The sequence below is a fragment of the Bubalus kerabau genome, chromosome 12 (genome assembly GCF_029407905.1).
Source record: "Bubalus kerabau isolate K-KA32 ecotype Philippines breed swamp buffalo chromosome 12, PCC_UOA_SB_1v2, whole genome shotgun sequence".
Taxonomy (NCBI): domain Eukaryota; kingdom Metazoa; phylum Chordata; class Mammalia; order Artiodactyla; family Bovidae; genus Bubalus; species Bubalus kerabau.
In genome coordinates this window covers 12,774,072-12,798,920 of record NC_073635.1, presented here as the reverse complement: position 1 = coordinate 12,798,920, position 24,849 = coordinate 12,774,072, and the positions used below count along the sequence as shown (strand labels likewise).

Below are 24,849 nucleotides of genomic sequence, written 5' to 3'. Positions count from 1 at the left end.
CACCCAATAAGAAGTTGAAGAGCAGAAGAAGGAAAGGCATAGAAAGCTTGAGTCATACTGATGTAGGAGGAGAAGCAAGGAGGTGAGGGGGCAAGGAGGAGGGAGGGGGGAGAGAGAAAGAGAGAAGCGGCAGTTGCGGGGGGTTACGGGGGTGGGGGCTGAGGGTTGAGGGAGGGTGTCCATGCTCGGGTGGGGAGGGTGTCCCTGCCTGGCCAGCATGCTTGCAGGCAGGGTCCCAGCTCTACCCTGGAAGTCGGTGGTTCGCGCTTCCAGCTCTCTGTGCCCGGGCAGCCAGACTCTGACTAATGACGTAGGCTGGGTCGATTCAGTTTTCCTGCCCGTGAGGTTGAGTCATAACGGAGTTAGGAAAACTGCAAGAACAGTTTACTTAGGACAGTGTGCTTTTTATTAGAAGATGCCTCTGAAGACTTGAAAGATGAAGAGTCATAACTTTTGCCTCTTAAGATAGTGTTTTTTAAGCTCTCCTACAGGTTTGAGACATATCAAAATAAAAGGGGGGAGAAAGTTGTCCCCCGCCCATGGTGTCCCACAGTGAAGCTGGTGGTGCCGGGGCTGGTCTCTCAGTGAGTTGCTCCTGGGATGTGTCTTGGACTGTGCATCCTGTGGCCTTTCCTGGCATACTGTGGGCTAGTTTCTGAGCCTAGGTCTCTTCATGGTGTTGTGTTTGTGGTTCCTGTGAGCTACTTCACAGAACTGCAGTAACAAAACCCCCAATGTCCTTGTACTGAGCTAGTTTGAGATGGAGTTTCTGTTACAGCAATTCTGTGAAAGAGCTCACAGAAGCCTTGGGTGACTTAGAGTCAAGATTAAATGAAATAGTGTAAATACATGAGTTTAACAGTATTTTGGCTTTCCTTGTGGCTCAGTGATAAAGAATCTGCCTGCCAATTCAGGAGAAGTGAGTTTGATCCTTGGTTCAGGAAGATCCCCTGGAGAAGGAAATGGCAACCCACTCTAGTATTCTTGCCTGGGAAATCCCATGGACAGAAGAGCCTGGTGGGCTACAGTCCATGGGGTCACAAAGAATCGGACACGACTGAAGCGACTTAGCGCACATACATGTGTAATTATGCCGTAGATGCCAGTTTCACAGCACAGGGCCTGACGTGGACAGGTGAGTCTGTGGTCGCCTGACACAGTCATATCTGTGATACACCCATCCCTATCTGTAGTCAGGAGCATCAGGATTGCAAAAGGCATAGGGTATTGCTTTCTTGTTTCTTGCAATGATTGTGTTTCTGTATTCTCTTTTTAGGTGATACAGTTAATATTGGAGATGTATCCTACAAGTTGAAAAATCCTAAGAACCCAGAACTTGTGCCACAAAACTACAGTAAGAAATAATCATTTATTTATGAATTTTTCACTTTGTATGACTTCATCCATGAATGTTTTAGTAGAATCTTTGTCCACATCTTGCTATTTCTGTTTGAATTGGGATAAAATTTAGACTTAATAAAATTCACAGATCTTAGGTGTTCGTTTTGATTAGTTTGACAGTTTTGTAAATGTGTGTGGCCACCAACACTGCTCTCCTCACCCTGAACGGTCTCTTGCGCCCCTTCCCTCTACCCGGCTCTGGAAGCCATTGCTCTCGCTTCTGCTGTGGCAGATCCGTTTTGCCTATTCTTCAGCTTTCTACAAATAGAATCCTATAGTTAAGGTATAGTTTTTGTGTCTGTGTGTTTCTCTGTGTGTTTGGTTTCTTTCCGTCAAGATAATACTTTTGAGATTCATCCATATTCCTGTACCTATCAGCTTACTTTTCACTGCTGAGTAATTTTCCATTGTATAATTATATATCATAATTTATTTGTTCTCCTATTGATGGACATTTGGATGATTTCCATTTTTGGACTCTTATGAATAAGCTACTGTGAACATTTCTGTACAAGGCTTGTGGTCACAAGTTTTCACTTATCTTAAACAAATAACTAGGAGTTGATGTGTCATAGGGTAGATACCTGTTTAACTTTACTCAACACTGCCAAACAGTTCTCCAAAGCAGTTGTACTGTTTTACCTTTTGGCCAACAGCAATGTTCCCCATCCTTGCCAACACTGGTATTTCTAGTCTTTTTGATTTTACTCATTCTACTAGGTATGAAATGGTAACTCATCATGGTTTTTGTTTTATAACAGCTTTATTAAAATGTAGTTAATAAACCACAAAATTTACCTTTTTAAAGTGTACCACTCAGTGGTTTTTAGAATATTTCCAAAATTGTGCAACCATGCCCCTATGTAAGTTGAGAACATTTTTTAAGTCAACAAGAAACCTCACATCCATTCATAGTTACCCCCTGTTTCCTCCTCCTCCACTTCCCCTCGCTGCCCCTCTAGCCTTTGGCAGTCATTAATATACTTTCTGTTTCTGTGGATTTGCTTGTTCTGACATTTCATATAGATGGGATCATCTGACATGTATTCTTTGTGTTTGGCTTATTTCACTTCTCGTGTTTTCAGGGTGCATCTGTGTTGTAGCATGTATCAGTGCTTCATTCCTTTTTACAGCTAGATAATGTTTCATTGTATGGATGTATCACTCTGTGTTTATTCATTCATCAGCTTGGGAATATTATGAATAATACTGCTACGAATGTTCATATACAAGTTTTGTATGGACGTATGTTTTCAGTTTTCTTGGGTATATACCTGCTGCTGCTGCTGCTGCTGCTAAGTCGCTTCAGTCGTGTCTGACTCTGTTTGACCCCATAGACAGCAGCCCACCAGGCTCCTCCGTCCCTGGGATTCTCCAGGCGAGAACACTGGAGTGGGTTGCCATTTTCTTCTCCAAGGCGTGAAAGTGAAGTCGCTCAGTCGTGTCCGACTCTTCGCGACCCCATGGACTGCAGCCTACCAGGCTCCTCTGCCCATGGGATTTTCCAGGCAAGGGTGCTGGAGTGGGGTGCCATCGCCTTCTCCGGGTATATACCTAGGAGTAGAATTACTAGGTGATATGATAACTCTATGTTTAACATTTTCAGGAATTATCAAACTGTTTTCCAAAGAGGTGGTACCATTTTACCTTCCCACCAGCAATGCAGAGGATTCTAGTTTCTTCACATCTTCACCAATACTTGTTATTGTCTTTTTTATGGTAGCCATTTTCATGAGTATGAAATGGTATTTTATTATTGTTTTGATTTGCATTTCTCTAATGACTTACCATCATTTCTTTGCTCAAAATCATGTCAATTCTCTTCTCAAAATCCCTTAAACGGACTCCTTAGGAACAAAGGCCTTTACGTTTTATGATCCAGTTTTAGCCTTATTTCTTGTGACTATCCTTCCCCTAGTCTATGTTCCAGTCATTAGGCACAATATAATTTTTTGTTCACTCTTTAGATTCTTTCAGTAGACCGTGTGCTTCTTGAGGGAGAAGATCTCACTTTCATCCAATACACATTTCCCTTGACTCTGCCTCCTAAAAGGCTCTGCGCTCTGTCCTCTCCACTCTGTTGTGCTTTTCTTTTACTATATATATATATATTTTTTTTTTTTTAGTTATTTTCCTCAAAAAATAGTACCCTAGTGGTAACTCTAGGGATTAAAATTAGCAGTTTAACTTAAAACAAACCTGTTCAGATTAATACTAACTTAATTTCAATAGTATATAAAAACTTTGCTCCAATATAGCTGTTCCCTTCTACTTCCTTTGTATTATTATTGTCATACAAATTATATCTTTGTATGTTAAAAGTCTTGCTGCACAATTAAAAAAACATTTATTCATTTACTTGGCTGTGTTGGGTGTTCGTTGTGCCATGTGGGCTTCTCTCTAGCTGCGGCTCTTGGACTTAGTAGCCCTGCAGCATGTGGGATCTTAGTTCCCGACCAGGGTTTGAATCTGCGTCCTCTGCACTGAAAGGCAAATTCTTAACCCCTGGACCACTAGGGAAGTCCCTTCGCACAGGCTTCTGGTTGCAGTGGCTTCTCTTGTTGCGGAGCATGGCCCTAGGTGCGCAGGCTCCGGCCGTTGCAGCACGTGGCTCGTAGCTGCGCTGGCGGGCTCCAGAGCATGGGCTCTGTAGTAACTGTGGCCCCCGGGCTCAGCTGCTCCGCGGCAGCGGGGTCTTCCCGGACCAGGGCTGAACCTGTGTCCCCTGCGTCGACAGGTAGATTCTTATCCATTGTACCCCCAGGGAAGTTCCGCCTTTTCTTCTTTTAACAACTAAGATGCCACAGTCCCCTGGCTGGGGTCTGCTGACATACTCTGTTGTAATCAAAGTACTTATCCATTTCGAGGATCTTCTTATTTGACAGAATTAATAAGATTATCTGTACCAGCTTCAGGAACTCAAGGGATCCTAGCAACAATATCAGTTTTTAAAACTTAGAAGCCTATTCTTTGAAAGTATTCTCATATTTTGCAAATAACTGAAGGGCTGGCTGAGACCAAGTCCCAAAGTGTAAAAGGTATCTGTTTCTAAATATAGCAAAACTCCCATAAATTGTCACCAAAATCCCCCAGAAAAACAAAGAAAAACCCTCCACATTTTCTGGCTTACATACTTTCAATTTTTATTATTGTTTGTATGCATCTCTTATGTAATCAAAAGTTTTCATTTCTTTTGTGTTTTGTTACTAGTAGCTTACCCTTTGAAATTTATCAGAGGAGAGTTTATACTGTAAGCAATCGGGTGGTCTGTGCCTGCTACCCATTCATCATTGTTTCTCCCATATATCAAGCTGACCATATATCAAGCATATGTTTTACCCAGTAGTAAATTGCTACATTCCTCTATTAGTCTTATGAGAAACTGTGCCATTTATACGAAAAAGATGGTTGGGAGTTTGGCTGTCTTGAAATAGGAAAAGTGGCCAAGCTAATTTGACCACACTCTCATGCATTCACATAGGCATTTTGTGGTTGCTACATATTGTTTAGACAGATATATTGTATTATATAATATAACATGTTTTTATGCATCTATTTACTGTATTGTGTTCAAATATTGTATTCTTTGAAGTTTTTCTTCCTCTCTCAAGGACTATTTCCAGAATGGGAAAATTATAGTTCTTTGGCTTCATTCTTGCTATAACATGACTGATAAGTCATTATGGGTTTTGATTATGAGAGGACTTTAATGGATTTTTTTTCTCCTCTGGACTTATTTTTAAAAATATGTTAACGTACTTTGGAGATGATGTTTTGATGAAGTTTGGTGTTTCATCGAAGTACCAAAAGGTACTAAAGGTACCAAAAAGTGTTCCTTTCCTTCTTGTATCTATGCTTCATTTTAGCTTTTTGCCTTTTGGATATTCAGTATTTTGAAATGAAACATAAAATGATAGACTTTTGTTCAGGAGAGGAGCTTTAGCAATTATTATCCTTTCTGGAACTCATTTCATAGCCAGGAAAGTAGGACCTGGAAGAGGTAAGAAGACTAATTAGTAGCAAAACCCAGATTTCCATACTTCCGTTTGATTTTCCTTTTAGTCTGCCACAGTGTCTCTGGCTGCTTTCTTTAGAGTAAGTCCTGGGATGCTAGAAAACTCTTTTGGAATTTAGAAGTGTGAAGGATTGTTGAAAAATATTAAAATAGTTGAAGCATGGTATCAACTATCTTAACATTATTTTTCAAAGCATTGAAAATCACTGTTGTATTCTAGTAATGAAGAAATAAAAGTCACAGTATTGAACTATGATCCCTGATATTATTATTTAACATCTATTTAATGGAATGGTAGAAATACTGCTAATTGGCAGAAACTGGAGATATGCTGGAAGATAGTCTGAAGATATGCTTAAGTGGAAGTCTAAAATTCAGTTAAAAACCACACAAAAGCAATATTGTCAAAATAAAATTTCTTAATTCATTGACCATTTGACTGAGGTAATGAATGCTTAATATTTTGTAGTCATTGTCAGCTTCTCATTTGAACTGTTATCTGCTTTCACAGCACTGGACACAGCAATACATCTTTTTAGCTCCAATATCTAGCCCAGTGCCTGGCACATAATAGACATAGCAGTTGGACTGTTCTTTAGTTTTTTTTATTGTCTAGGTCTTATCACCTCCTGCCTTGACCATTATAACTTCCACTTGTCATCTTAGTCCCTAGTCTCTCACCTGCAAGTGTTAAAGTGGATAATTGAAGCCTTTCTGGCCTTTCTGTATAAAAACCAAATCTCAAGGCTTAGCTGAAATTGGCCGCTGTTGAAAAGGGGTTTCTTCATGTATTTGTGCTTGAAGTTAAACTATATTGTATCAAAGCTAGTATTTCTTCCAGGGTTTGACTTATGAAGTGGTGCTCCAGGGTAGCAGGTTTTCAATAGATAACTTTAAACCTGACCTCAGTTATATTTCTGCTTCCTTACATAATCTTGTTGCAGTCAGTGAACCAGTTATATGTGAGGTCACTTGAGGTTTACTGGACACACTGAACTCTTATCTAAGCAATTAGGCCCATAAAGGTTTACTGCAAGAATTACAATATTGTGCTTTTAAAATAGTGAGTTTGGGCCTCATTAACAGGATAAGATTTTTTAGTGTCTATGTGGGGAAACCTTTGTCTTTAGTTTGCAAGTAATTTTAAGAGGTTTGAGAAATTCACCAGTGTTACAGAATAGCATGGGAAACCTATGTCACCTTTGTGTCAGGATAGATAGTGCATTAAATTGCAGCTACTTGTCAGTTTTAATGACTTAGTGACAGAGGTTACACGAAAGCCTCCGGGGCAGTGTTACCTAAGATTCCCTGACTTAGTAATCAGTGCTTGAGAAACAGTCTGAGAACCTAAGCCTCCAATCCTTATGATGTGCCTTATTTTTACTATTGTCCTAATTGCTTCTCGTTACATGAGAATTTACTTTGGGAAAAGGATTTCGTTTGAGATTTCTTTAGATACATTTTTAAGAATAGCGCTCTCAAAAGGACGAGCCCCCTCAACTTTTAAAGCTCTTAAACATGCCCTGACGTCTCCTCTAGAGTCTCACGTCAGTCTTTATTTGGTGCCTAATTTTTCTCTAATCTTCTTTGTCCCAAGTACCATACTGATGATGACTTAAATTTTTTTGATGTGTTTTATTGTTTTTTATTTTCTAGCTAATGTTAGTCGTTTTTTTTTTTGCTTTCTGCAGCTCTCATTGCAGATGTACAAGAGCTGGTAATATGTTAAATAGGCTTCTTTGGATCTACATGGCAGTTTAGTTGCCATTAATGACATTGTTTAAATGAATTCAAGTAGTAAACACCTAACTTAAAGATTATGTTTTTAATGTAAATATATTATATATGATAGATGGAAGCTTAATACCCTTAATATATAAATATATAATGATGAGAAACATCATATGATCCCATAGAAAACAGTCAAAGGATTTAAAGAAGCTCGCTATAGGACAGGAAATCCAGATGGCCAATAAGTATATGTACATATATTCTAACTCTGCTTAATAGTTAGAGAGATGTAAATTATACAATAAGATAGTAATATTCATGCATCATTTGGGCCCAAACTGAAAAGTATTATAATGTGAGTTCATTTGACTTCTTTGGAAAGTAATATGGTAGTTGCTATTAAAATAAAATGTCTTCTTCATGTAACAGTTTCTCTGTTAAGTTCTATCCACCAAGGGAAAAATCAGCACATAAAAAGGATGTTTGTACACAACATATATTGCAGCATTTTATTGTTTTTGATAGTGACAAAACTAAAAGCAATCTGACTATATCAATAGAGGAATGATTGATAAATTATTATATAGATATTTTATGGAAGTTTCCACAGCTATTAAAAAAGAATAAATTAGATTTATTTTTGGGAACCTAGAGGGTATCCATGTGATACTGTTAAGCAAAAATTGAAGCCTTCAGAATAGTACATAAAGTTTGATACAATTTTTGTTCATGTATTTAAAAAAAAAAACCAACTTGAAATACTCTTTTCAGGTGTATTACATGTTTTCCTGTGTAAAAAGAAAAGTGTGGAAGGCCACAGTCCAGGCTCTTTGATTTTTTTTCTGTGGTGTTGGGTTGGGAGTGGGGTTGGAAATGGAAGGTGTCATTTAATATTTCTTTTACATTTTTGGATTTTTTCTTTGTTACAATAAGCATATATTAGATTTTATTTTTAAAAAGCTAATAAACCCTCATGTTTAAAGTGAAGCTTTATTAAGTTGGAGAATACATCTATCATAGCTGCTTTTTCTGTGATCTGAGTCATAAAAATATAAACTTTATGCTTTATGTTTAAAGAATTTGACTCATTTGACAGGACCTAAAAATTCTTGGTTCTTCTGAGTTGCGTTCATAACTAATGGTCATTCCTTAATCTCATTTGATGTTTTTGGTGGTTGTCTTGTTTTGAATATGACTAGTTACATTAAGACCAAAGATGTCCTTTGTAAATTATCACAATTTAACAACACCTTATAGATAAGCGTTTCAAGAGAGTGAATTGCAAATTGAATTTAAGGTGTTAAATTGTGACCTGTTGATTAGTCAGAATATTCTAATGTATGTCGCCCATCCTATTGCTGCTTCCTCTTGTCTATCACAGTTCTCTACTTCCAGTATGGCTCTGATTAGTTTGCAGTATGGTTTTTCAAAAGAAATATAATTTTTTGTTCCTATTACAAAAATAAAACATCAATACACAAAACTTGGAAAACACTAAAAAAAAAAAAAATTCAAATCATCCATAAGCCTAATTATAAATACTGTGGGTGGTGCTAGTGGTAAAGAACCCACCTGGCAATGCAGGAGATGTCAGGGATGTGGGTTCATAGCTAGGTCAGGAAGATCCCATAGAGGAGGGCATGGTAACCCACTCTAGTTCTCTTACATGGAGAATCCTATGGGCAGAGGAGCCTGGCAGGTCCATAGGTTGCAAAGAGTCGGACACAACTGAAGCAACTTAGCATGAACACATAATGTCCCCTGGTTCCTCCATTTTCTGGGAATTTCTCATCAACTCTGTAGATTTAGTTTGATATTTTAGAATTTTATATAAATGTAAAAATACAGCATATATTTTGGTTTTGTCTAGCTTCTATCACTCAGCATAATTATTTTGAGATTCTTCCATGTTAGTCTGTTCCTTTTTATTGCCAAGTAGTATTCCATTATATGAAATAATTACAATTTGTTTATCCATTCATCTGTTGATGGATATCATGTCATTGTTACCATTCTGAGGCTCTTAAAATAAAGCTGCTATGAACATTTATGCTGGGAAAGATTGAAGGCAGGAGGAGAAGGGGACGACAGAGGACACGATGGTTGGGAGACATCACCAGCTCAATGGACGTGAGTTTGAGCAAGCTCCGGAAGATGGTGAAGGACAGGGAAGCCTGCTGTGCTGTAGTCCATGGGGTCGCAAAGAGTTGGACATGACTGAGCGACTGAACAACAACAACTCTGTGAACATAATGTTTTCTTTTTCCTGGGGCAAATACCTGGGAGTGAAATTCTAACTGGAGGCTGGAAGTCTGAGGTTAGGGTGCCAGTATGGTTAGGTTCTATGAGGACCACTCCTACTGACTTCTTGACATGGCAGAGAGAGTGGAGATACAGAGCAGGCTCTTACATCTTTTTTTGGAAGAAGACTAATCACATTTATGAGGGCTCCACCTTCATGACCAAATGGCCTGCCAAAGTCCCCACCTCTAATACTCTCATACTGGCAGTTAGTTCAGTTCACTTCAGATCAGTCACTCAGTCGTGTCTGACTCTTCGAGACTCCATGGACTGCACCATGCCAGGCCTCCCTGTCCATCACCAACTCCCGGACCTTGCTCAAACTCATGTCCATTGAGTCAGTGATGCCATCCAACCATCTCATCCTCTGCCATCCCCTTCTCCTCCTGCTCTCAATCTTTCCCAGCATCAGGGTCTTTTCAAATGAGTCAGTTCTTCGCATAAGGTGGCCACAGTATTGGAGTTTCAGCTTCAGCATCATTCCTTCCAAAGAGCACTCAGGGCTGATCTCCTCTAGAATGGACTGGTTGGATCTCCTTGCAGTCCAAGGGACTCTCAAGAGTCTTCTCCAACACCACAGTTGAAAAGCATCAATTCTTTGGCGCTCAGCTTTCTTCACAGTCCAACTCTTACATCCATACATGACAACTGGAGTGCTTGCTTCGGCAGCACATATACTAAAATTGGAACCATACATGACCACTGGAAAAACCATAGTGTTGACTAGACAGACCTTTGTTGGCAAAGTAATGTCTCTGCTTTTCAATATGCTATCTAGGTTGGATGGGATCACCAACTCGATGGACGTGAGTTTGAGTGAACTCCGGGAGATGGTGATGGTCAGGGAGGCCTGGTGTGCTGCGATTCATGGGGTCGCAAAGAGTCGGACACTACTGAGCGACTGAACTGAACTGAACTGAACTGAATGGTCTAGTGGTTTTCCCTGCTTTCTTCAATTCAAATTTGAATTTGGCAATAAGGAATTCATGATCTGAGCCCCAGTCAGCTCCTAGTCTTGTTTTTGCTGACTGTATAGAGCTTCTCCATCTTTGGCTGCAAAGAATATAATCAATCTGGTTTTGGTATTGACCATCTGGTGATGTCCATGTGTAGAGTCTTCTCTTGTGCTGTTGGAAAAGGGTGTTTGCCATGACCAGTGCATTCTCTTGGCAAACTCTGTTGGCCTTTGGCCTGCTTCATTTTGTACTCCCAAGGCCAAATTTCCCTGTTAAGATTTCATGCTGCTGCTACTGCTGCTAAGTCACTTCAGTCGTGTCCGACTCTGTGCGACCCCATAGACGGCAGTCCACCAGGCTTCCCCATCCCTGTGATTCTCCAGGCAAGAACACTGGAGTGGGTTGCCATTTCCATCTCCAATGCATGAAAGTGAAAAGTGAAAGTGAAGTCGCTCAGTCGTGTCCGACTCTTAGCGACCCCGTGGACTGCAGCACACCAGGCTCCTACGTCCATGGGATTTTCCAGGCAGGAGTACTGGAGGGGGGTGCCATTGCCTTAACTGGCAGTTAAGATTCCAACATATGAATTTCGGAGGCACACAAATATTCAGTCCATTACTGTGGTGGATTTTATCAATAGGTCTTTGTCAGATTTTGGTATTCGGGTAATGCTAGTCTCATGGAATGAGTTGGGAAGTGTTTCCTCCTCTTCTTGTGTGTCTCTATGCAAATACAAGAAAATATGCATAATTAGTCTTACTCTAACACCTTTACACACAAATTTGTACAGCTTGAGGGACTTACCTAGCGATCCCATGGTTAAAATTTTGCCTCCGGTGCAGGGGGTCTACGTTTGATCCCTGGTCAGGGGAAGCTGAGAGTCAAAGTGCCTTGTAAAGCAAAAAACCCAAAACATCAAAAAAAAAGAAACAATATTGTAAGAAATTCAATAGAAACCTTAAATATGGTCCATATAAACAAACCTTAAAGAAAGTGCAGCTCAATACTTATTATATATGTATATGCTCTGATTTATTTAATGTGTATTGATATATTTTTCCAATTTTAAGAAAAACTGAATCCCTTCTCTGTGCTCAGTGGTACACTGGATGGTATTACACTTCTCATTTAATTTGGAATACAGCGGTCTTTATTAGGTCAGACCCATCAGCCCGCTTTGTAGATGAGTGCCTTATATAAACTGAGGCTCTATATATATGCCTTTGTTTCCTTTGATGCCTTAGAAGGATCTTATTGTATTTATCTTTGTGTTCTTGGTGCTAAATATATAGAAGATCCTTCATAACTAACTTTTACCCTATGATGTAGCTCATAGGGTAAATAATGAAGACTTTGGTTCTAAACACATTGTATTATGTGTGTCCCTTGCCTCCCCTTTTTCGCCCTTGATGTCCACTATATCCTAGTACAGAGTGATACACAGTAGAAATGTCACAGTTTAGTAAATGAACATGCCCTTGGTTCTTTTGACTTCTCTCATTGTGAGGTGGTAATGCATGCACCACCATGCATGCATGGTAATGGTATTTCTGCTTTATTGACCGTGCCAAAGCCTTTGACTGTGTGGATCACAATGAACTGTGGAAAATTCTGAAAGAGATGGGAATACCAGATCACCTGACCTGCCTCTTGAGAAACCTATATGCAGGTCAGGAAGCAACAGTTAGAACTGGACATGGAACAACAGACTGGTTCCAAATAGGAAAAGGAGTATGTCAAGGCTGTATATTGTCACCCTGCTTATTTAACTTATATGCAGAGTACATCATGAGAAATGCTGGGCTGGAAGGAGCACAAGCTGGAATCAAGATTGCCAGGAGAAATATCAATAACCTCAGATATGCAGATGACACCATCCTTATGGCAGAAAGTGAAGAAGAACTAAAAACCCTCTTGATGAAAGTGAAAGAGGAGAATGAAAAAGTTGGCTTAAAGCTCAACATTCAGAAAACGAAGATCATGGCATCCGGTCCCATCACTTCATGGGAAATAGATGGGGAAACAGTGTCAGACTTTATTTTGGGGGGCTCCAAAATCACTGCAGATGGTGATTGCAGCCATGAAATTAAAAGATGCTTACTCCTTAGAAGAAAAATTATGACCAACCTAGACAGGATATTCAAAAGCAGAGACATTACTTTGCCAACAAAGGTCCGTCTAGTCAAGGCTATGGTTTTTCCAGTAGTCATGTATGGATGTGAGAGTTGGACTGTGAAGAAAGCTGAGCACCGAAGAATTGATGCTTTTGAACTCTGGTGTTGGAGAAGACTCCTGAGAGTCCCTTGGACTGCAAGGAGATCCAACCAGTCCATTCTGAAGGAGATCAGCCCTGGGTATTCTTTGGAAGGAATGATGCTAAAGCTGAAACTCCAGTACTTTGGCCACCTCATGTGAAGAGTTGACTCATTGGAAAAGACTCTGATGCTGGGAGGGATTGGGGGCTGGAGGAGAAGGGGACGACAGAGGATGAGATGGCTGGATGGCATCACCAACTCAATGGATGTGAGTTTGAGTGAACTCCGGGAGTTGGTGATGGACAGGGAGGCCTGGCGTGCTGCGATTCATGGAGTTGCAAAGAGTCGGACACGACTGAGCGACTGAACTGAACTGAACTGAATGCGTGCAGGGGTGTGTGATAAACCTGGGTTGAGATTCTTCCTGAGCAATATGAAATGCTTTGGAAAAGTAACTCACACAAGCTGCACTAGCTAGGTGGATTCCTTTCTCGTTTATTTTTGTCAGCATGGGCTCCACATGTTCAGAAGGTAAATATGAGTGTAAATGCAGAAGCTTATACATGACCCCCAGTCCATACCGTGCGGGCTGCTGTCTAGGACACACGCCAGGTAGAGGACTGTGCAGGTGAGAACGGGCCTGTAGTATCCTCTCACACCTGGTTCTCCCTGGCTGAGGGGCTGGACAAGGCGCTTTCCCCATAATCCTCATGATCACTGTGCTCAGAAAGTGTTACTGCCTCCCTTTTGACAATAAGGAAATGTAGGCCCAGGAGATTCAGAATACTTGTCCAAGGACTCTGAGAAAGGACAGCTTGAGAAATCCCCACGAGCTCTGTGTGGCTTCAAAGGCTTTTTCTTTCCATTATAGTATGTTGACCCTTGGGATACTAAGTAACCGTCACCATTTGTGAAGGGTTTTATTAAAACTGAATTTGAACTCTGATATAATTTTCTGAAATTTTAATTTTAATCTTTACACATATGGCAAATTTGAGTCCTTGAAGGGAGAAAGTTAGGAACCAGACCTTTTAATTTTACATAGATAAAGAAATCACCGAATATAGAATCAAGCTCTCTGGCATTACTCTGACTTCAGTTTATCATTCTGTGGACTCTTGAAAGGAGGTGTCCTGTGCTTGGAAACCCTGGGTTCGGGAATTTCTGTCATGTACTGGGCGGTGTTTATGTTAGGTTATGGATGGCAGTTTGTTTTGCAGATGTTCATAATGTACAATCTTACATCTTGTTTCTATTTCTGGAACACTTTCAAGTATGACTCATGTATTGTCGAGGCCACCCTAAAAATACAGCTAGTTTCAAGCATTAATGTAAAATATACCACAGATACCACACAGCACTACCTAATGCATTCTCTCAGTAGTTTAATGTGACTTCCTAAAAAATTGAACGTTTTCTTTGACAAAATATGCTGTACTAAAATATGAATACGTGAAAATGGGTTTTTTTTTTTGAGAAATGAGTTCCCTGACAACATAACCTTAACAACAAAATGAATTTGAAATTTTAATAAAAGGAGGTATCATTGGTATCACCAAAACCCAAGAACTAGAATTAGTGTCCATAAAAGCAAGTCCACTAAATCTGATGGAGCCTGGTGAGGTTCATGTCTGGGATTATGTGCTTGTGTGCTCAACTATGTCCGACTGTTTGTGACCCCGTGGGTTGTAGCCCGCCAGGCTCCTCTGTCTAGGGGCTTTCCCAGGTAAGAACACTGGAGGGGGTTGCCACTTCTTCCTTCAGGGGATCTTCCCAACCCAGGGGTTGAAACTGAGTCTCTTGCATTTCCTGCATTGGCAGGCAGGTTCTTTTCCGCTGTACCACCTGGGTGAGGTTCGTACTTGGAGGGGAAGTCTTGGTCCTGAAGACAGAGCCTGTGTTAAACAGATAGCTAGTGGGAAGCTGCCGTTGTAGCACAGGGAGCCCAGCTCGGTGTTGTGTGACCACCTTGAGGGTTGTGATGTGGGGCTGGGAGGGAGGCTCAGGAGGGAGGGGAGATATGTATACATAGTGTATACACAGAGCAGATTCACTTTGCTGTACAGCAGGAACTAAGGCGGCATTGTAAAGCATTATATTCCAGTAATAAAGTTAAAGAAAAAAAAGATTTTGGAGGAGCAGTAGGACATAATGGCTGGAGTATAAGTTTGGGCTCAAACAGTTTAGGTCTAAATCTTGGTTTAGGCATTTATCAACTGTAGACAAATAATACCACTGTAGGGGCTTTGATTTTTCTTTTTCTTTTTTTTTTAATGTTTTATTTTATTTTATTATTATTATTATTTTTTTATTTTATTTTATTTTTAAACTTTACAAAATTGTATTAGTTTTGCCAAAGAATAGTGAATATTTAATAAATTCGTGTACTGGAAAATCCCATGGACGGAGAAGCCTGGTAGGCTGCAGTCCATGAAGTTGCTAAGAGTCGAACACGACTGAGTGACTTCACTTTCACTTTTCACTTTCATGCATTGGAGAAGGAAGTGGCAACCCACTCCAGTGTTCTTGCCTGGAGAATCCCAGGGACGGGGAGCCTGGTGGGCTGTCATCTATGGGGTCGCACAGAGTCGGACACGACTGAAGCGACTTAGCAACAGCAGCAACTACTACTGGACACGCTTTAAGTGCCTAATTTAATGCACATAACCACCTTATAAGTAAGTTCACTTCTCATATCCACTATACAGATGTAAAAACAGCACAGAGAATTTGAATAACTGATCAAAATTGCACTATAAGCAGCAGGTTGGACTTTAACAGTTTGGCTCTAGTCCTTATCCTTACATGGCAGTAGTCTGCTGTCTTCTAGAGTTGTTGTGTGATCTAACTGAGAGTATGAGAAATCATTCATGTTTTTCCCCAGCACATGACAGGAATGCAATAAATCATGGCTATCATTATCACTATTATTGTTGTTGTTTTTCAGTCGCTAAGTTGTGTCTGACACTTTGCAACCCCATGGACTACAGCAGGCCAGATTCCCCTAGCCTTCTCTCTCTCCTGGAGTTTGCTCAAATTCATGTCCATTGAGTTGGTGATGCTGTCTAACCATCTCATCCTCTGTTGTCCTCTTCTCCTCCTGCCTTCAATCTTTCTCAGCATCACAATCTTTTACAATGAGTTGCCTCTTTGCATCAGGTGGCCAAAGTATTGTAGCTTCACAATTAGTCTTTCCAGTGAATATTCAGGGTTGATTTTCTTTAAGATTGACTGGCTTGATCTCCTTGCTGTCCAAGGGTCTCTCAAGAGTCTTCTCCAGCACCATAATTTGAAAGTATCCATTCCTTGGCGTGTAGCCTTCTATGTGGTCCAGCGCTGACATCTGCACATGACTACTGGAGAAATCATAACTTTGACTATATGTTCCTTTGTTGGCAAAGTGATTCTCTACTTTTTAACATGCTGTCTAGATTTGTCATTGCTTTCCTTCCAAGGAGCAAGCATCTTTTAATTTCATGGCTGCAGTCACCATCCACAGTGATTTTGGAGCCCAAGAAAAGAAAATCAGTCACTGCTAACACTTCTTCGTCTTCTATTTGCCATGAAGTGATGGAACTGGATGCCATGATCTTAGTTTTTTTAGTGTTGAGCTTCAAGCCAGTTTTTTCACTCTCCTCTTTCACCCTCATCAAGCAGCTCTTTACTATACTAAAAGTAAGACAAAAGAAGGGAAAAGGTCTTTGTGAAAGTATAGCACAGACTACAAGGCCAGCCAGAGGGCTCTGAAGGTGCTTATTCATATGAAGAGACCTCTGTAGAGTTGAAATGTAAATGGCAGACATCTCCAGATACCCTGGAATGCGTGGAAATGGGGCAGTACTGCTGCTGGTTGACAGCCAGTGTTGAGTGTTAAGGGCAAAGGAGGGGATGACTGAGAACTATCAGGTATGCCTCTGGCCAGTGACTCTTCTCAACACACAAGGATCATGCTGAGTGGAAGACACTCCCATGAACATACTCAGAGTGTGAAAGGGAAAGTGTCAGTTGCTGAGTTGTGTTCGACTCTTTGTGGCCCCATGGACTGTAGCCCGCCAGGCTCCCATGTCCGTGGAATTCTCCAGGCAAGAATACTGGAGTGGGTTGCCATTTCCTTCTCCAGGGGATCTTCTCAACCCAGGGATTGAACCTGGGTCTCCTGCGTTGCAGGCAGATTCTTTACCATTTGAGCCACCAGAAAGCCCCAAACCTACTCAAAGCTCTATACAATTCCTGGGTTCTGGTTCTAAATAACTTCATCTCCATGCCTTTCTCTTCCCACTTATGAAGATACGTTGGTGTATACACTGCTCTGTTGTTATAACTGATTCTTCTTCAGTTTGCTAAGAAAAAGATAAATTATTCCTAAACTTCAGTACTTGTTGATGCAACTTACAGGGGGAGAAACCTCACACTGGATTAGGAAATGAAGCCTTCGATTAAAAAAAAAAAAAAAAGTCTTGAAAATAAATATGAGTTCTAAGATCATGGCATTGAAAATAGAGTGGAATGATATTGAGACTCTGTCATTATGAATAGTTATAAATCGTTATAAATATAAAAGGTGGGAGGAAGCTGAAGAGACCAACTTGGCTTTCCCTTACAGAACTTTGGAAATTTCATATTTTAAATAGACAAGTCCAGATAATGGAAGGTCAGGCACATTGCCAAAGGTGAATACACAGAAGCTGCATAAAACCATAAGAACAGTGTGGAGAAGGCCCGAGGCCAGAGTAAACTGAGGTTTGGAAAAATGTAAAGAAAAACCCCAAAGTGTTCAAGTTTTTAATTACATATTTAACACTAAAGTAAGGAAGGGTAGCAGATCCGCAGCGTAGAGAACCTTGTGTCATTTTACTGAGAAACGAGAGTTTCTTAGCTCTTATTTTGTTTCATCCTTACAGAGCAGGCAGATGGACCTGTCTTGCAATAAGAAAGAGTAGACCATATATTATAATGATTTAAGCCCATAGTGGGGAAGAACAATTTGTCCATCTGACAGCTAAGAATAAGATGCAGGTGAATTGCTTCCTAGCATTGCAGAGCTCCTTGAGATTCTCAGAGGTGCAGGTCTTAGGGCAGTGTTTTTCAATGTGTTTTTCGTTATTGCACACTTAAGGACATTTTCCCCCGATTGTCTCTCCCCAGTTCTGTGAAATTTTAATACACAAGTATATTGTAATAATATCTGTTAATGCAGAGCATCCCATAGTGGGTAACAGGCTATGGTATTGGGTTGGCCAAAAAGTTGGTTCAGGTTTTTCCATAAGATGGTACGAAAAACCTGAATTAGCTTTTTTTCAATAGTTAAGAATTGTTCCCATGTCTTCCTCCAGGAGCCAAGTGTTGCCCCCATGCGTGGTGTAGAGGCTTCATAGAGGATAGGAGGGAAGCCAAGCACTTCCACTTGGGCGATGAATCTCCTGATTTTCACACGTTAGAAGCACTTGCTTTGTGGAAATTATAAATTGCTTTAGCGTGGCCTCAGTATGTGATACACCAAGCAGTCTGCCCAATACCTTTCCTTAACCTTTCACCATGATTAAGAAAATCAGAAATTTATCTTTAATTTTTTTCTAATGATTAAATATTAACTTTTGGGGGGAGAGTAGGGGTAATCACCCAAGCAAGATTATGCTGTTGGTGGGGGGCGTGGAGGGAAACACAGCTTTAGTCTTAGGCAAATGTTCTTAGTTTGATTTTTGAATTCTTTCATGACCTTCCTGGATGATTAAACAAAGTTTAACGAGTATAGGAATGTTCAACACACACAAAAGACTATGTTTTTTATATGCATACACAGATGCTGGACTGTGCTGAATTGATCATTTGTGTCTGACTCTTTGTGACCCCAGGGACTGTAGCCCGCTAGGCTTCTCTGTCCATGGGATTTCCTAGGCAAAGAATACTGGGGTGGGTTGCCATTGCTTCCTCAGGGGATCTTCCCATCCCAGGGATTGAACCTGTGTCTCTTGTACATCCTGCATTGGCAGGCGGATTCTTTACTGCTGTGCTACCTGGGAAGCCCATACACTCATACATATACACATACATATGTTGATATATATATGTGTAGATGTGTGTATACATATGTATACATGTGTGTATTGTGTGTTTATGTACAAAATGCAATGTAATAGTAAAACAAACACTGTACCCACATCTATATTATCTTTGAAGTTATCCACAAGAATCTCTCTGATTCCTTTCCAGATATTCTGAATTTATGATTCTCTGGCTTTTTTGCTTTATCAAGCACTGTTTTTATCACATATGCATGTGTTTGTAAAAAATTCAATTTACTAGTTTTTTGAGCTCTACCAAGGTAGTAGGGCTTCCATGGTAGCTCAGCGGTAAAGAATCCGCCTGCAGTGCGCAAACTGCAGGAAAAGTAGGTTCAATCCTGGGTCAGGAAGATCCCCAGGAGGACATTGCAACTCACTCCAGTATTCTTGCCTGGAGAATCCCATGAAAAGAGGAGCCTGAAGGGCTCCAGTCCATAGGGTCGCAAACAGTTGGACATGACTAAAGCGATTTAGCATTCACTCATCAAGATAGTGATATTAATCATTAATGCATGATTTAGTTTGTGACAGTTTTTTTCTCTTTTAAGAGTTAAACATGTTGTTGGAAGTAATGGGGGTTCATTCTGTTATTTTTTTGGTCATATAATGTTCCACTGTGTGCTTTTTATCCATCTCCTATCTTCAGTTTTATTTTGAGCCACACTGCTGTGAGTATTCTATATCGTTCTTGAAGTGTAAGGGGGAGAGTTTTTCTTGAATTCCTAGGAGAACACATGTTCACTCACTGGGTGACATATAAGTGAGTAAATACAAATGAATTATATTAATACAAACATTTAAAAAATGTTTAGTCAAAAAATGAGTGTGTTCATGGATGATTTAATAGTAGACTTAGGGACTTCCTTTGTAGCTCAGAAGGTAAGGAATCCACCTATAATGCAGGAGATCTGGGGTCGATTCCTGGGTCGGGAAGATTCGCTAGAGAAGGGAATGGCAACCCACACCAGTATTCTTGCCTGGAGAATCCCATAGACAGAGGAGCCTGGTGAGCTGTAGTCCATGGGGTTGCAAAGCGTCAGACGTGGCTGAGTAACTAACACTTTCACTTTTTACTAGGGCCTTCCCTACCAGCCCAGTGGTTAAATTCAGCACTCCCAGTGCAGGGTGCACAGGTTGAGTCCCTGGTTGGGGAACTAAGATCTCCAGATGCCATGTGCCCCAAAATTAAATAAATAAATAAATAAATATATATATATATATATATATATATATAGTAGACTTAGAATGATATTATACAGAAGAGTCTTCTATTCCCAGAAGAGTAGGTGTTGAATAGATGTAAATTTTAAAGGAGTCATTTAAATCTACATCAGACATCCTAACTGTGAAGTTTGAGAGATCTCACAATCCAGTGCCAACGTAAGTCATAGTTTAAAATTTTTTTCAAGGTTATGATACTCATAAATTGTCTGAGATGCTTTGAAGTCCTATCCCCTTTCAGAACAAAAGAGTTGGGCTGTAATACTGTGACAAAGTAATGGTAGTAGTTGTTCATATCACCCTTAAAAAACACTTTTGTTCCTTTAGTAACACAAACTTTAGTAACACAAGCATTCTTTTAAGCTTATTTTTTTGGCCTTACTGTGTGGCTTTGTGGGATCTTATTTTCCCGACTAGTGGTCTGAGCCAGGTCCATGGCAGTGAAAGCCCAAGCCTTAACCACTGGACCCCCCAGGGAATTCCCATTTCTTATTAGCTTTTAAGTGTGGGATTATGTGACTCTTTGTGATGTAATAAAACCTATTATTTTAGATAATAATGGTTTTTTTGTAAAACAGTGTGAAAATTCAGCAGATGTAGGTATGAATGTATATATGTGTGTATGTATATATGCATGTATGTATATGTGTATAGATGTGCATATATATATATATACACATGTACATTGTATATACATTTTTAACTTAATATACTGTCTGCATTGGTTGCTTAGAGGTTTATGTTCTATGTAGTAGTCTTATTTGCATTTCATTTTACCTTTTTTTCCACTTTAAAGTCTCAGACTCTCTGGCTCAATCAGTAATTCAACATCTAAGATGGATAATGCAGAAGGATCTTTTGGGGCAAGACGTCTTTCTAATAGGACCTCCTGGGCCTCTTCGACGCTCTATTGCTATGCAGTACCTGGTAAGCAATGAATTCTTGTGGATTCCTGAGGGTCTTAACTTTGATAAACTTTTTGTGAAATAAATTAAGAATTTACAGAAGTCTCAGGTTTAGTCCTTATTTGTTTATAAAGCATTCGGAATAAATTATTCGGGAAGTCAATGTACGTTTGCCTTTCATAGCTTTAGCAAATGTTTGCTCCAAGTAGAAAACCCTCCATTTCTAGTAGGAAAGAGATCCATCTAAATTCAAGCAATGAGTAGTTGCAAACAGGATCAGCAACTCTGAGATTAGAAAGCAAAGTGTAGTTTTATTTTTCTCAAGAAATATTCTTTTATCTTTGGTCCACATTTTGAAAAGTCAAATAATTCTTCTGACTTTTGATGTTATATGGTCTCTAAAGGGAGCCTAAGAATTACAGAAGCTCTCTTATGTGTTGTGTGCACTCTTTTTTTCTTTAAATAGATGAGAAAACAAGTTCACAGAGGTTAGATAACTCACTCAGGCTTTATCCAGCAAGTCAATGATGGAGCTAGACTTCAGATCTCATATTGCTTTTCCTTTCTGATACGATATCCTCTGAAATGTTTGCAGTTCTCTGAGTTGAGTTGAAATATTCAAATATTCAAATCTCAACCGAAAAAAAAAATTGCAGGACTTTTTCCTACTACTTTGTCAGTAGTTTTCCTACTACTCTGTTAATAAATTTCACATCCCTTATTTGTTCCCTAGAATCAATCTGTGAGGTACAGTGTGCCATTGTATTATTATCCTCACTTTATTAATACACAATGCAAAAGTGTATTTGTCTCGTCTAAGAATGCAGAGTCAGCCACCAAGATTCCCAGGTCTAGAACCTCTTTAGTTTTAAATTGTGCACTCTACCTGGCTCATTTCAAAGGCAACAATATCTCACTTTGATTTTGTTTCTGACAAGTCTTTGAAGCTTGTTAGAAATGTGGAGTAGCCAGGCTCAGAGACTATAGGAATCCTGTTGGCTAAAAAACGCAATTCAAGTTTATAAGTATAAACCTTGTATCTTAAAAAAAAAACAGCCACCACCAAACTTTCAATTGCCAGAGCTGTGGCAGCTTTAGGATTTGGAAATACATGTAAGAAGACTTACTAGCCTAAGCTGCTTTGCAAACTCTGCAGTGGGTACTATTGCCAGTATATATAATGACCCTATGTGTAGTAATAGCCAGAGTGGTGGTGGTGTTCAGTCGCTCAGTTGTGTCCAACTCTGCAACCCCATGGACTGCAGCACGCCAGGCTTCCTTGTCCTTCACCATCCCCTGGAGCTCGCTCAAACTCTTGTCCATCTAGTCAGTGATGCCATCCAACCATCTCATCCTCTGTTGTCCCCTTCTCCTCCTGCCTTCAGTCTTTTCCCAGCATCATGTCTTTTCTAAAGCCTTTGACTGTGTGGATCACAAAAAATTGGAAAAGTCTTGGAGAGATGGGAGTACCAGATCACCTTACCTGCCTCCTGCAAAACCTGGATGCAGGGCAAGAAGCAACAGTTGGAACCGAATATGGAACAATGGATTGGTTCAATAGCCAGTGTAGATGACATTTCTAAAGGCAGAAATCTGGGGGCAAGCCTGTTGAATCAATGAGAAATTAAACAGAAATAACTGAATACTTGTGTTTATTTCATATTTCACTCATATAATAGGAGTTTTGTAGACAGTTTAAAATAAGTCAGCAGACCTCTGCCGCCGCCCCCACTGCTGCTCCAGGTGCTGTTTGTGAGCTTGTTGGTGCCGCTTCCGTGGAGCAACAGCCGAGGAGACCTTGGTCTTGTCTTGGCTGACGAAAAGTCCCAGGAAACTGTCAGGACTGAGGAGAACAACCTTGGTGTGACAGTTCAGGGTGCTACTGTGATACAGTTTATAGTAAGAGGCATACGGCATTTGGTCAACCACTGTGAATGTCAAGGATTTCCAGCGAGGGAGATCACAGGCAGTCGTCAGTGAAACAGGACAGGAAGGCGCTGCGAGGTGTTCCAGGAGCCAGAAGGAGAACCTGCTACTTGACTCCAGAATTACGCTCTCACAGGCGGTTCATTTAGAGAAACATCCTTTGGTATCAGCACATCTTTACCACTTTGGTGTACATTTTCTCTTTTTAAAGTTTTCCCTTTCTGTCCACATATTCTAAAACTTATGGGTGCACGGGAACGGCACATTTTAAAAGACTAAGTGACAATAATAATGTATTTTTGTCAACATCACTTGGAGATAAGGTCAATTAAAAAAAAAAAAATCCCCTTTCACCATTAATGGCATACTCATTCAACATTTTTCTTTGTACTCCTCCAGTAAATTAATTTGTTCTTCCTGTTTAATAACAACATATTACATGCTTTATTGGATTGGAGAATATCATTGTTTTAAATTCAAGGTTGTAAAACCAAGGATAATGTTAACAACTTTTTATATCTTGTTGTTACATATAAGGAAAAAGGAATTTAGGGATAGATTAATTATTCTAAGAGAAGCGGATTCTGGGTGGTTTCTTCTTCAAACCAAATGGTTTTTTTTCTGTGTAAAATAATAACCTTCATTCCCCTTTCCTCCTTTTCATCTTTCTTCTCCTTTTCCCTTCCTAATTATTTCTGTATTGTCTCTTTTTTGTTGAACCAGTTATTGATATTTACCTTATTTTCACATTTGTTAAATGCTTAACATATACATGGTAGGTAATCATTGGTTTATAGAGTAAATTAATTTAAAGCACCCTTAAAAAAAAGATAAACATTCTTTACAGAGATGACTGTTGTTTATGTGAAAATCAAGTTAATAGCCAAATTATTACTCTTGATATTTGAAAAGAACTCTACAGGAGATATTAAGATTTGTAAGATCACATTTTGATTATTATTGCCTAAGTAATCAGTAATTAAGCTATAGATTATTGAGTACAGTACAAGTTCTGAGAAGAGATACATATTTTGCTTAATGTTAATTTATTACATTTTTCTTAAAGCTGAGGCTCACAAGGCTTTCACCTAGAATTACATTTATTAATAAAATGCTCTTCTGTAGAGTGACATTGTCAGAATACCTGCCTCCAAAGCATATGTTGGGAACTTGATTTTATCTTGGGACCATTTCACTCTCTTCAGGAGCTGACCAAAAGGGAGGTTGAATACATTGCCTTGTCAAGAGACACCACCGAAACCGACCTCAAACAGCGGCGAGAGATCCGTGCTGGCACGGCTTTTTACATCGATCAGGCAAGTGCTTATCACACTCCAACGTGTGACTATTCACTCCCAGTCTTTAAGAAATTGATTTTTGAAGTAGAAAAAGAGTAGCTCACGTACTAGCGAAAGACAGATATACCATGCCCTCTCTAGACAGATTTAATTTAGGTTTTTGGTTTACCTCTTCTTAGAAATGCCTTGTTAGTTTACTACAAAATAAGAAACCATAGTTGAAACAAGTGGTTCTAAAATGTTAACTAAAGATTCATATGCTGATTTCTTAATTTCCAGTTGCTTCCTATTAACTGCCTATAAAAATTTGAGTTTTAAAAAAAAAACGAATTGAGATTTCAATATAACAAATTCTCTAGCACATTTACTAAAATATTCTCAATCTAAAGGTGAAGTACATACAGGTATATTAAGCATAGTAAAATTAGGTTCATAATTCCAGGAACTGCAGCTTTTTGAAGAGAGTTCTTAGATGCAGGTTATCAATTAAAGTAATGGTTTTTGAATATTATATTGAAGCTTGTGGGTGCATGCATACTCAGTCATGTCAGACTCCTTACGACCCCATGGACTAAAGCCGGCCAGGCTCATCTGTCCATGAAGTTTTCCAGGCAAGAATTGAAGTGGGTTGCCATTTCCTTCTCCCCAGGGATCTTCCCGATCCAGGGATTAAACCCATGTCTCCTGTGTCTGCTACACTGGCAGGCAGATTCTTAACCACTGAACAGACTCTTTACCACTGAGCCCCTGGAAATCCCTACAAGCTTTAGCTTGTACA

At 39.7% G+C, this 24,849-nt stretch overlaps 1 protein-coding gene across 3 annotated transcripts in view; it reads left to right on the top strand.

The window, feature by feature from the left end:
- VWA8 (von Willebrand factor A domain containing 8) overlaps positions 1-24,849 on the top strand; it is a 375,174-nt gene that overhangs the window by 18,733 nt on the left and 331,592 nt on the right. For all 3 annotated transcript variants that reach the window (XM_055541970.1, XM_055541972.1, XM_055541971.1), the window contains exons 2-4: positions 1,277-1,354; positions 20,739-20,869; positions 23,979-24,089. In XM_055541970.1, coding sequence (XP_055397945.1) covers positions 1,277-1,354; positions 20,739-20,869; positions 23,979-24,089 — 320 coding nt within the window. The remainder of the gene's footprint in view (positions 1-1,276; positions 1,355-20,738; positions 20,870-23,978; positions 24,090-24,849) is intronic.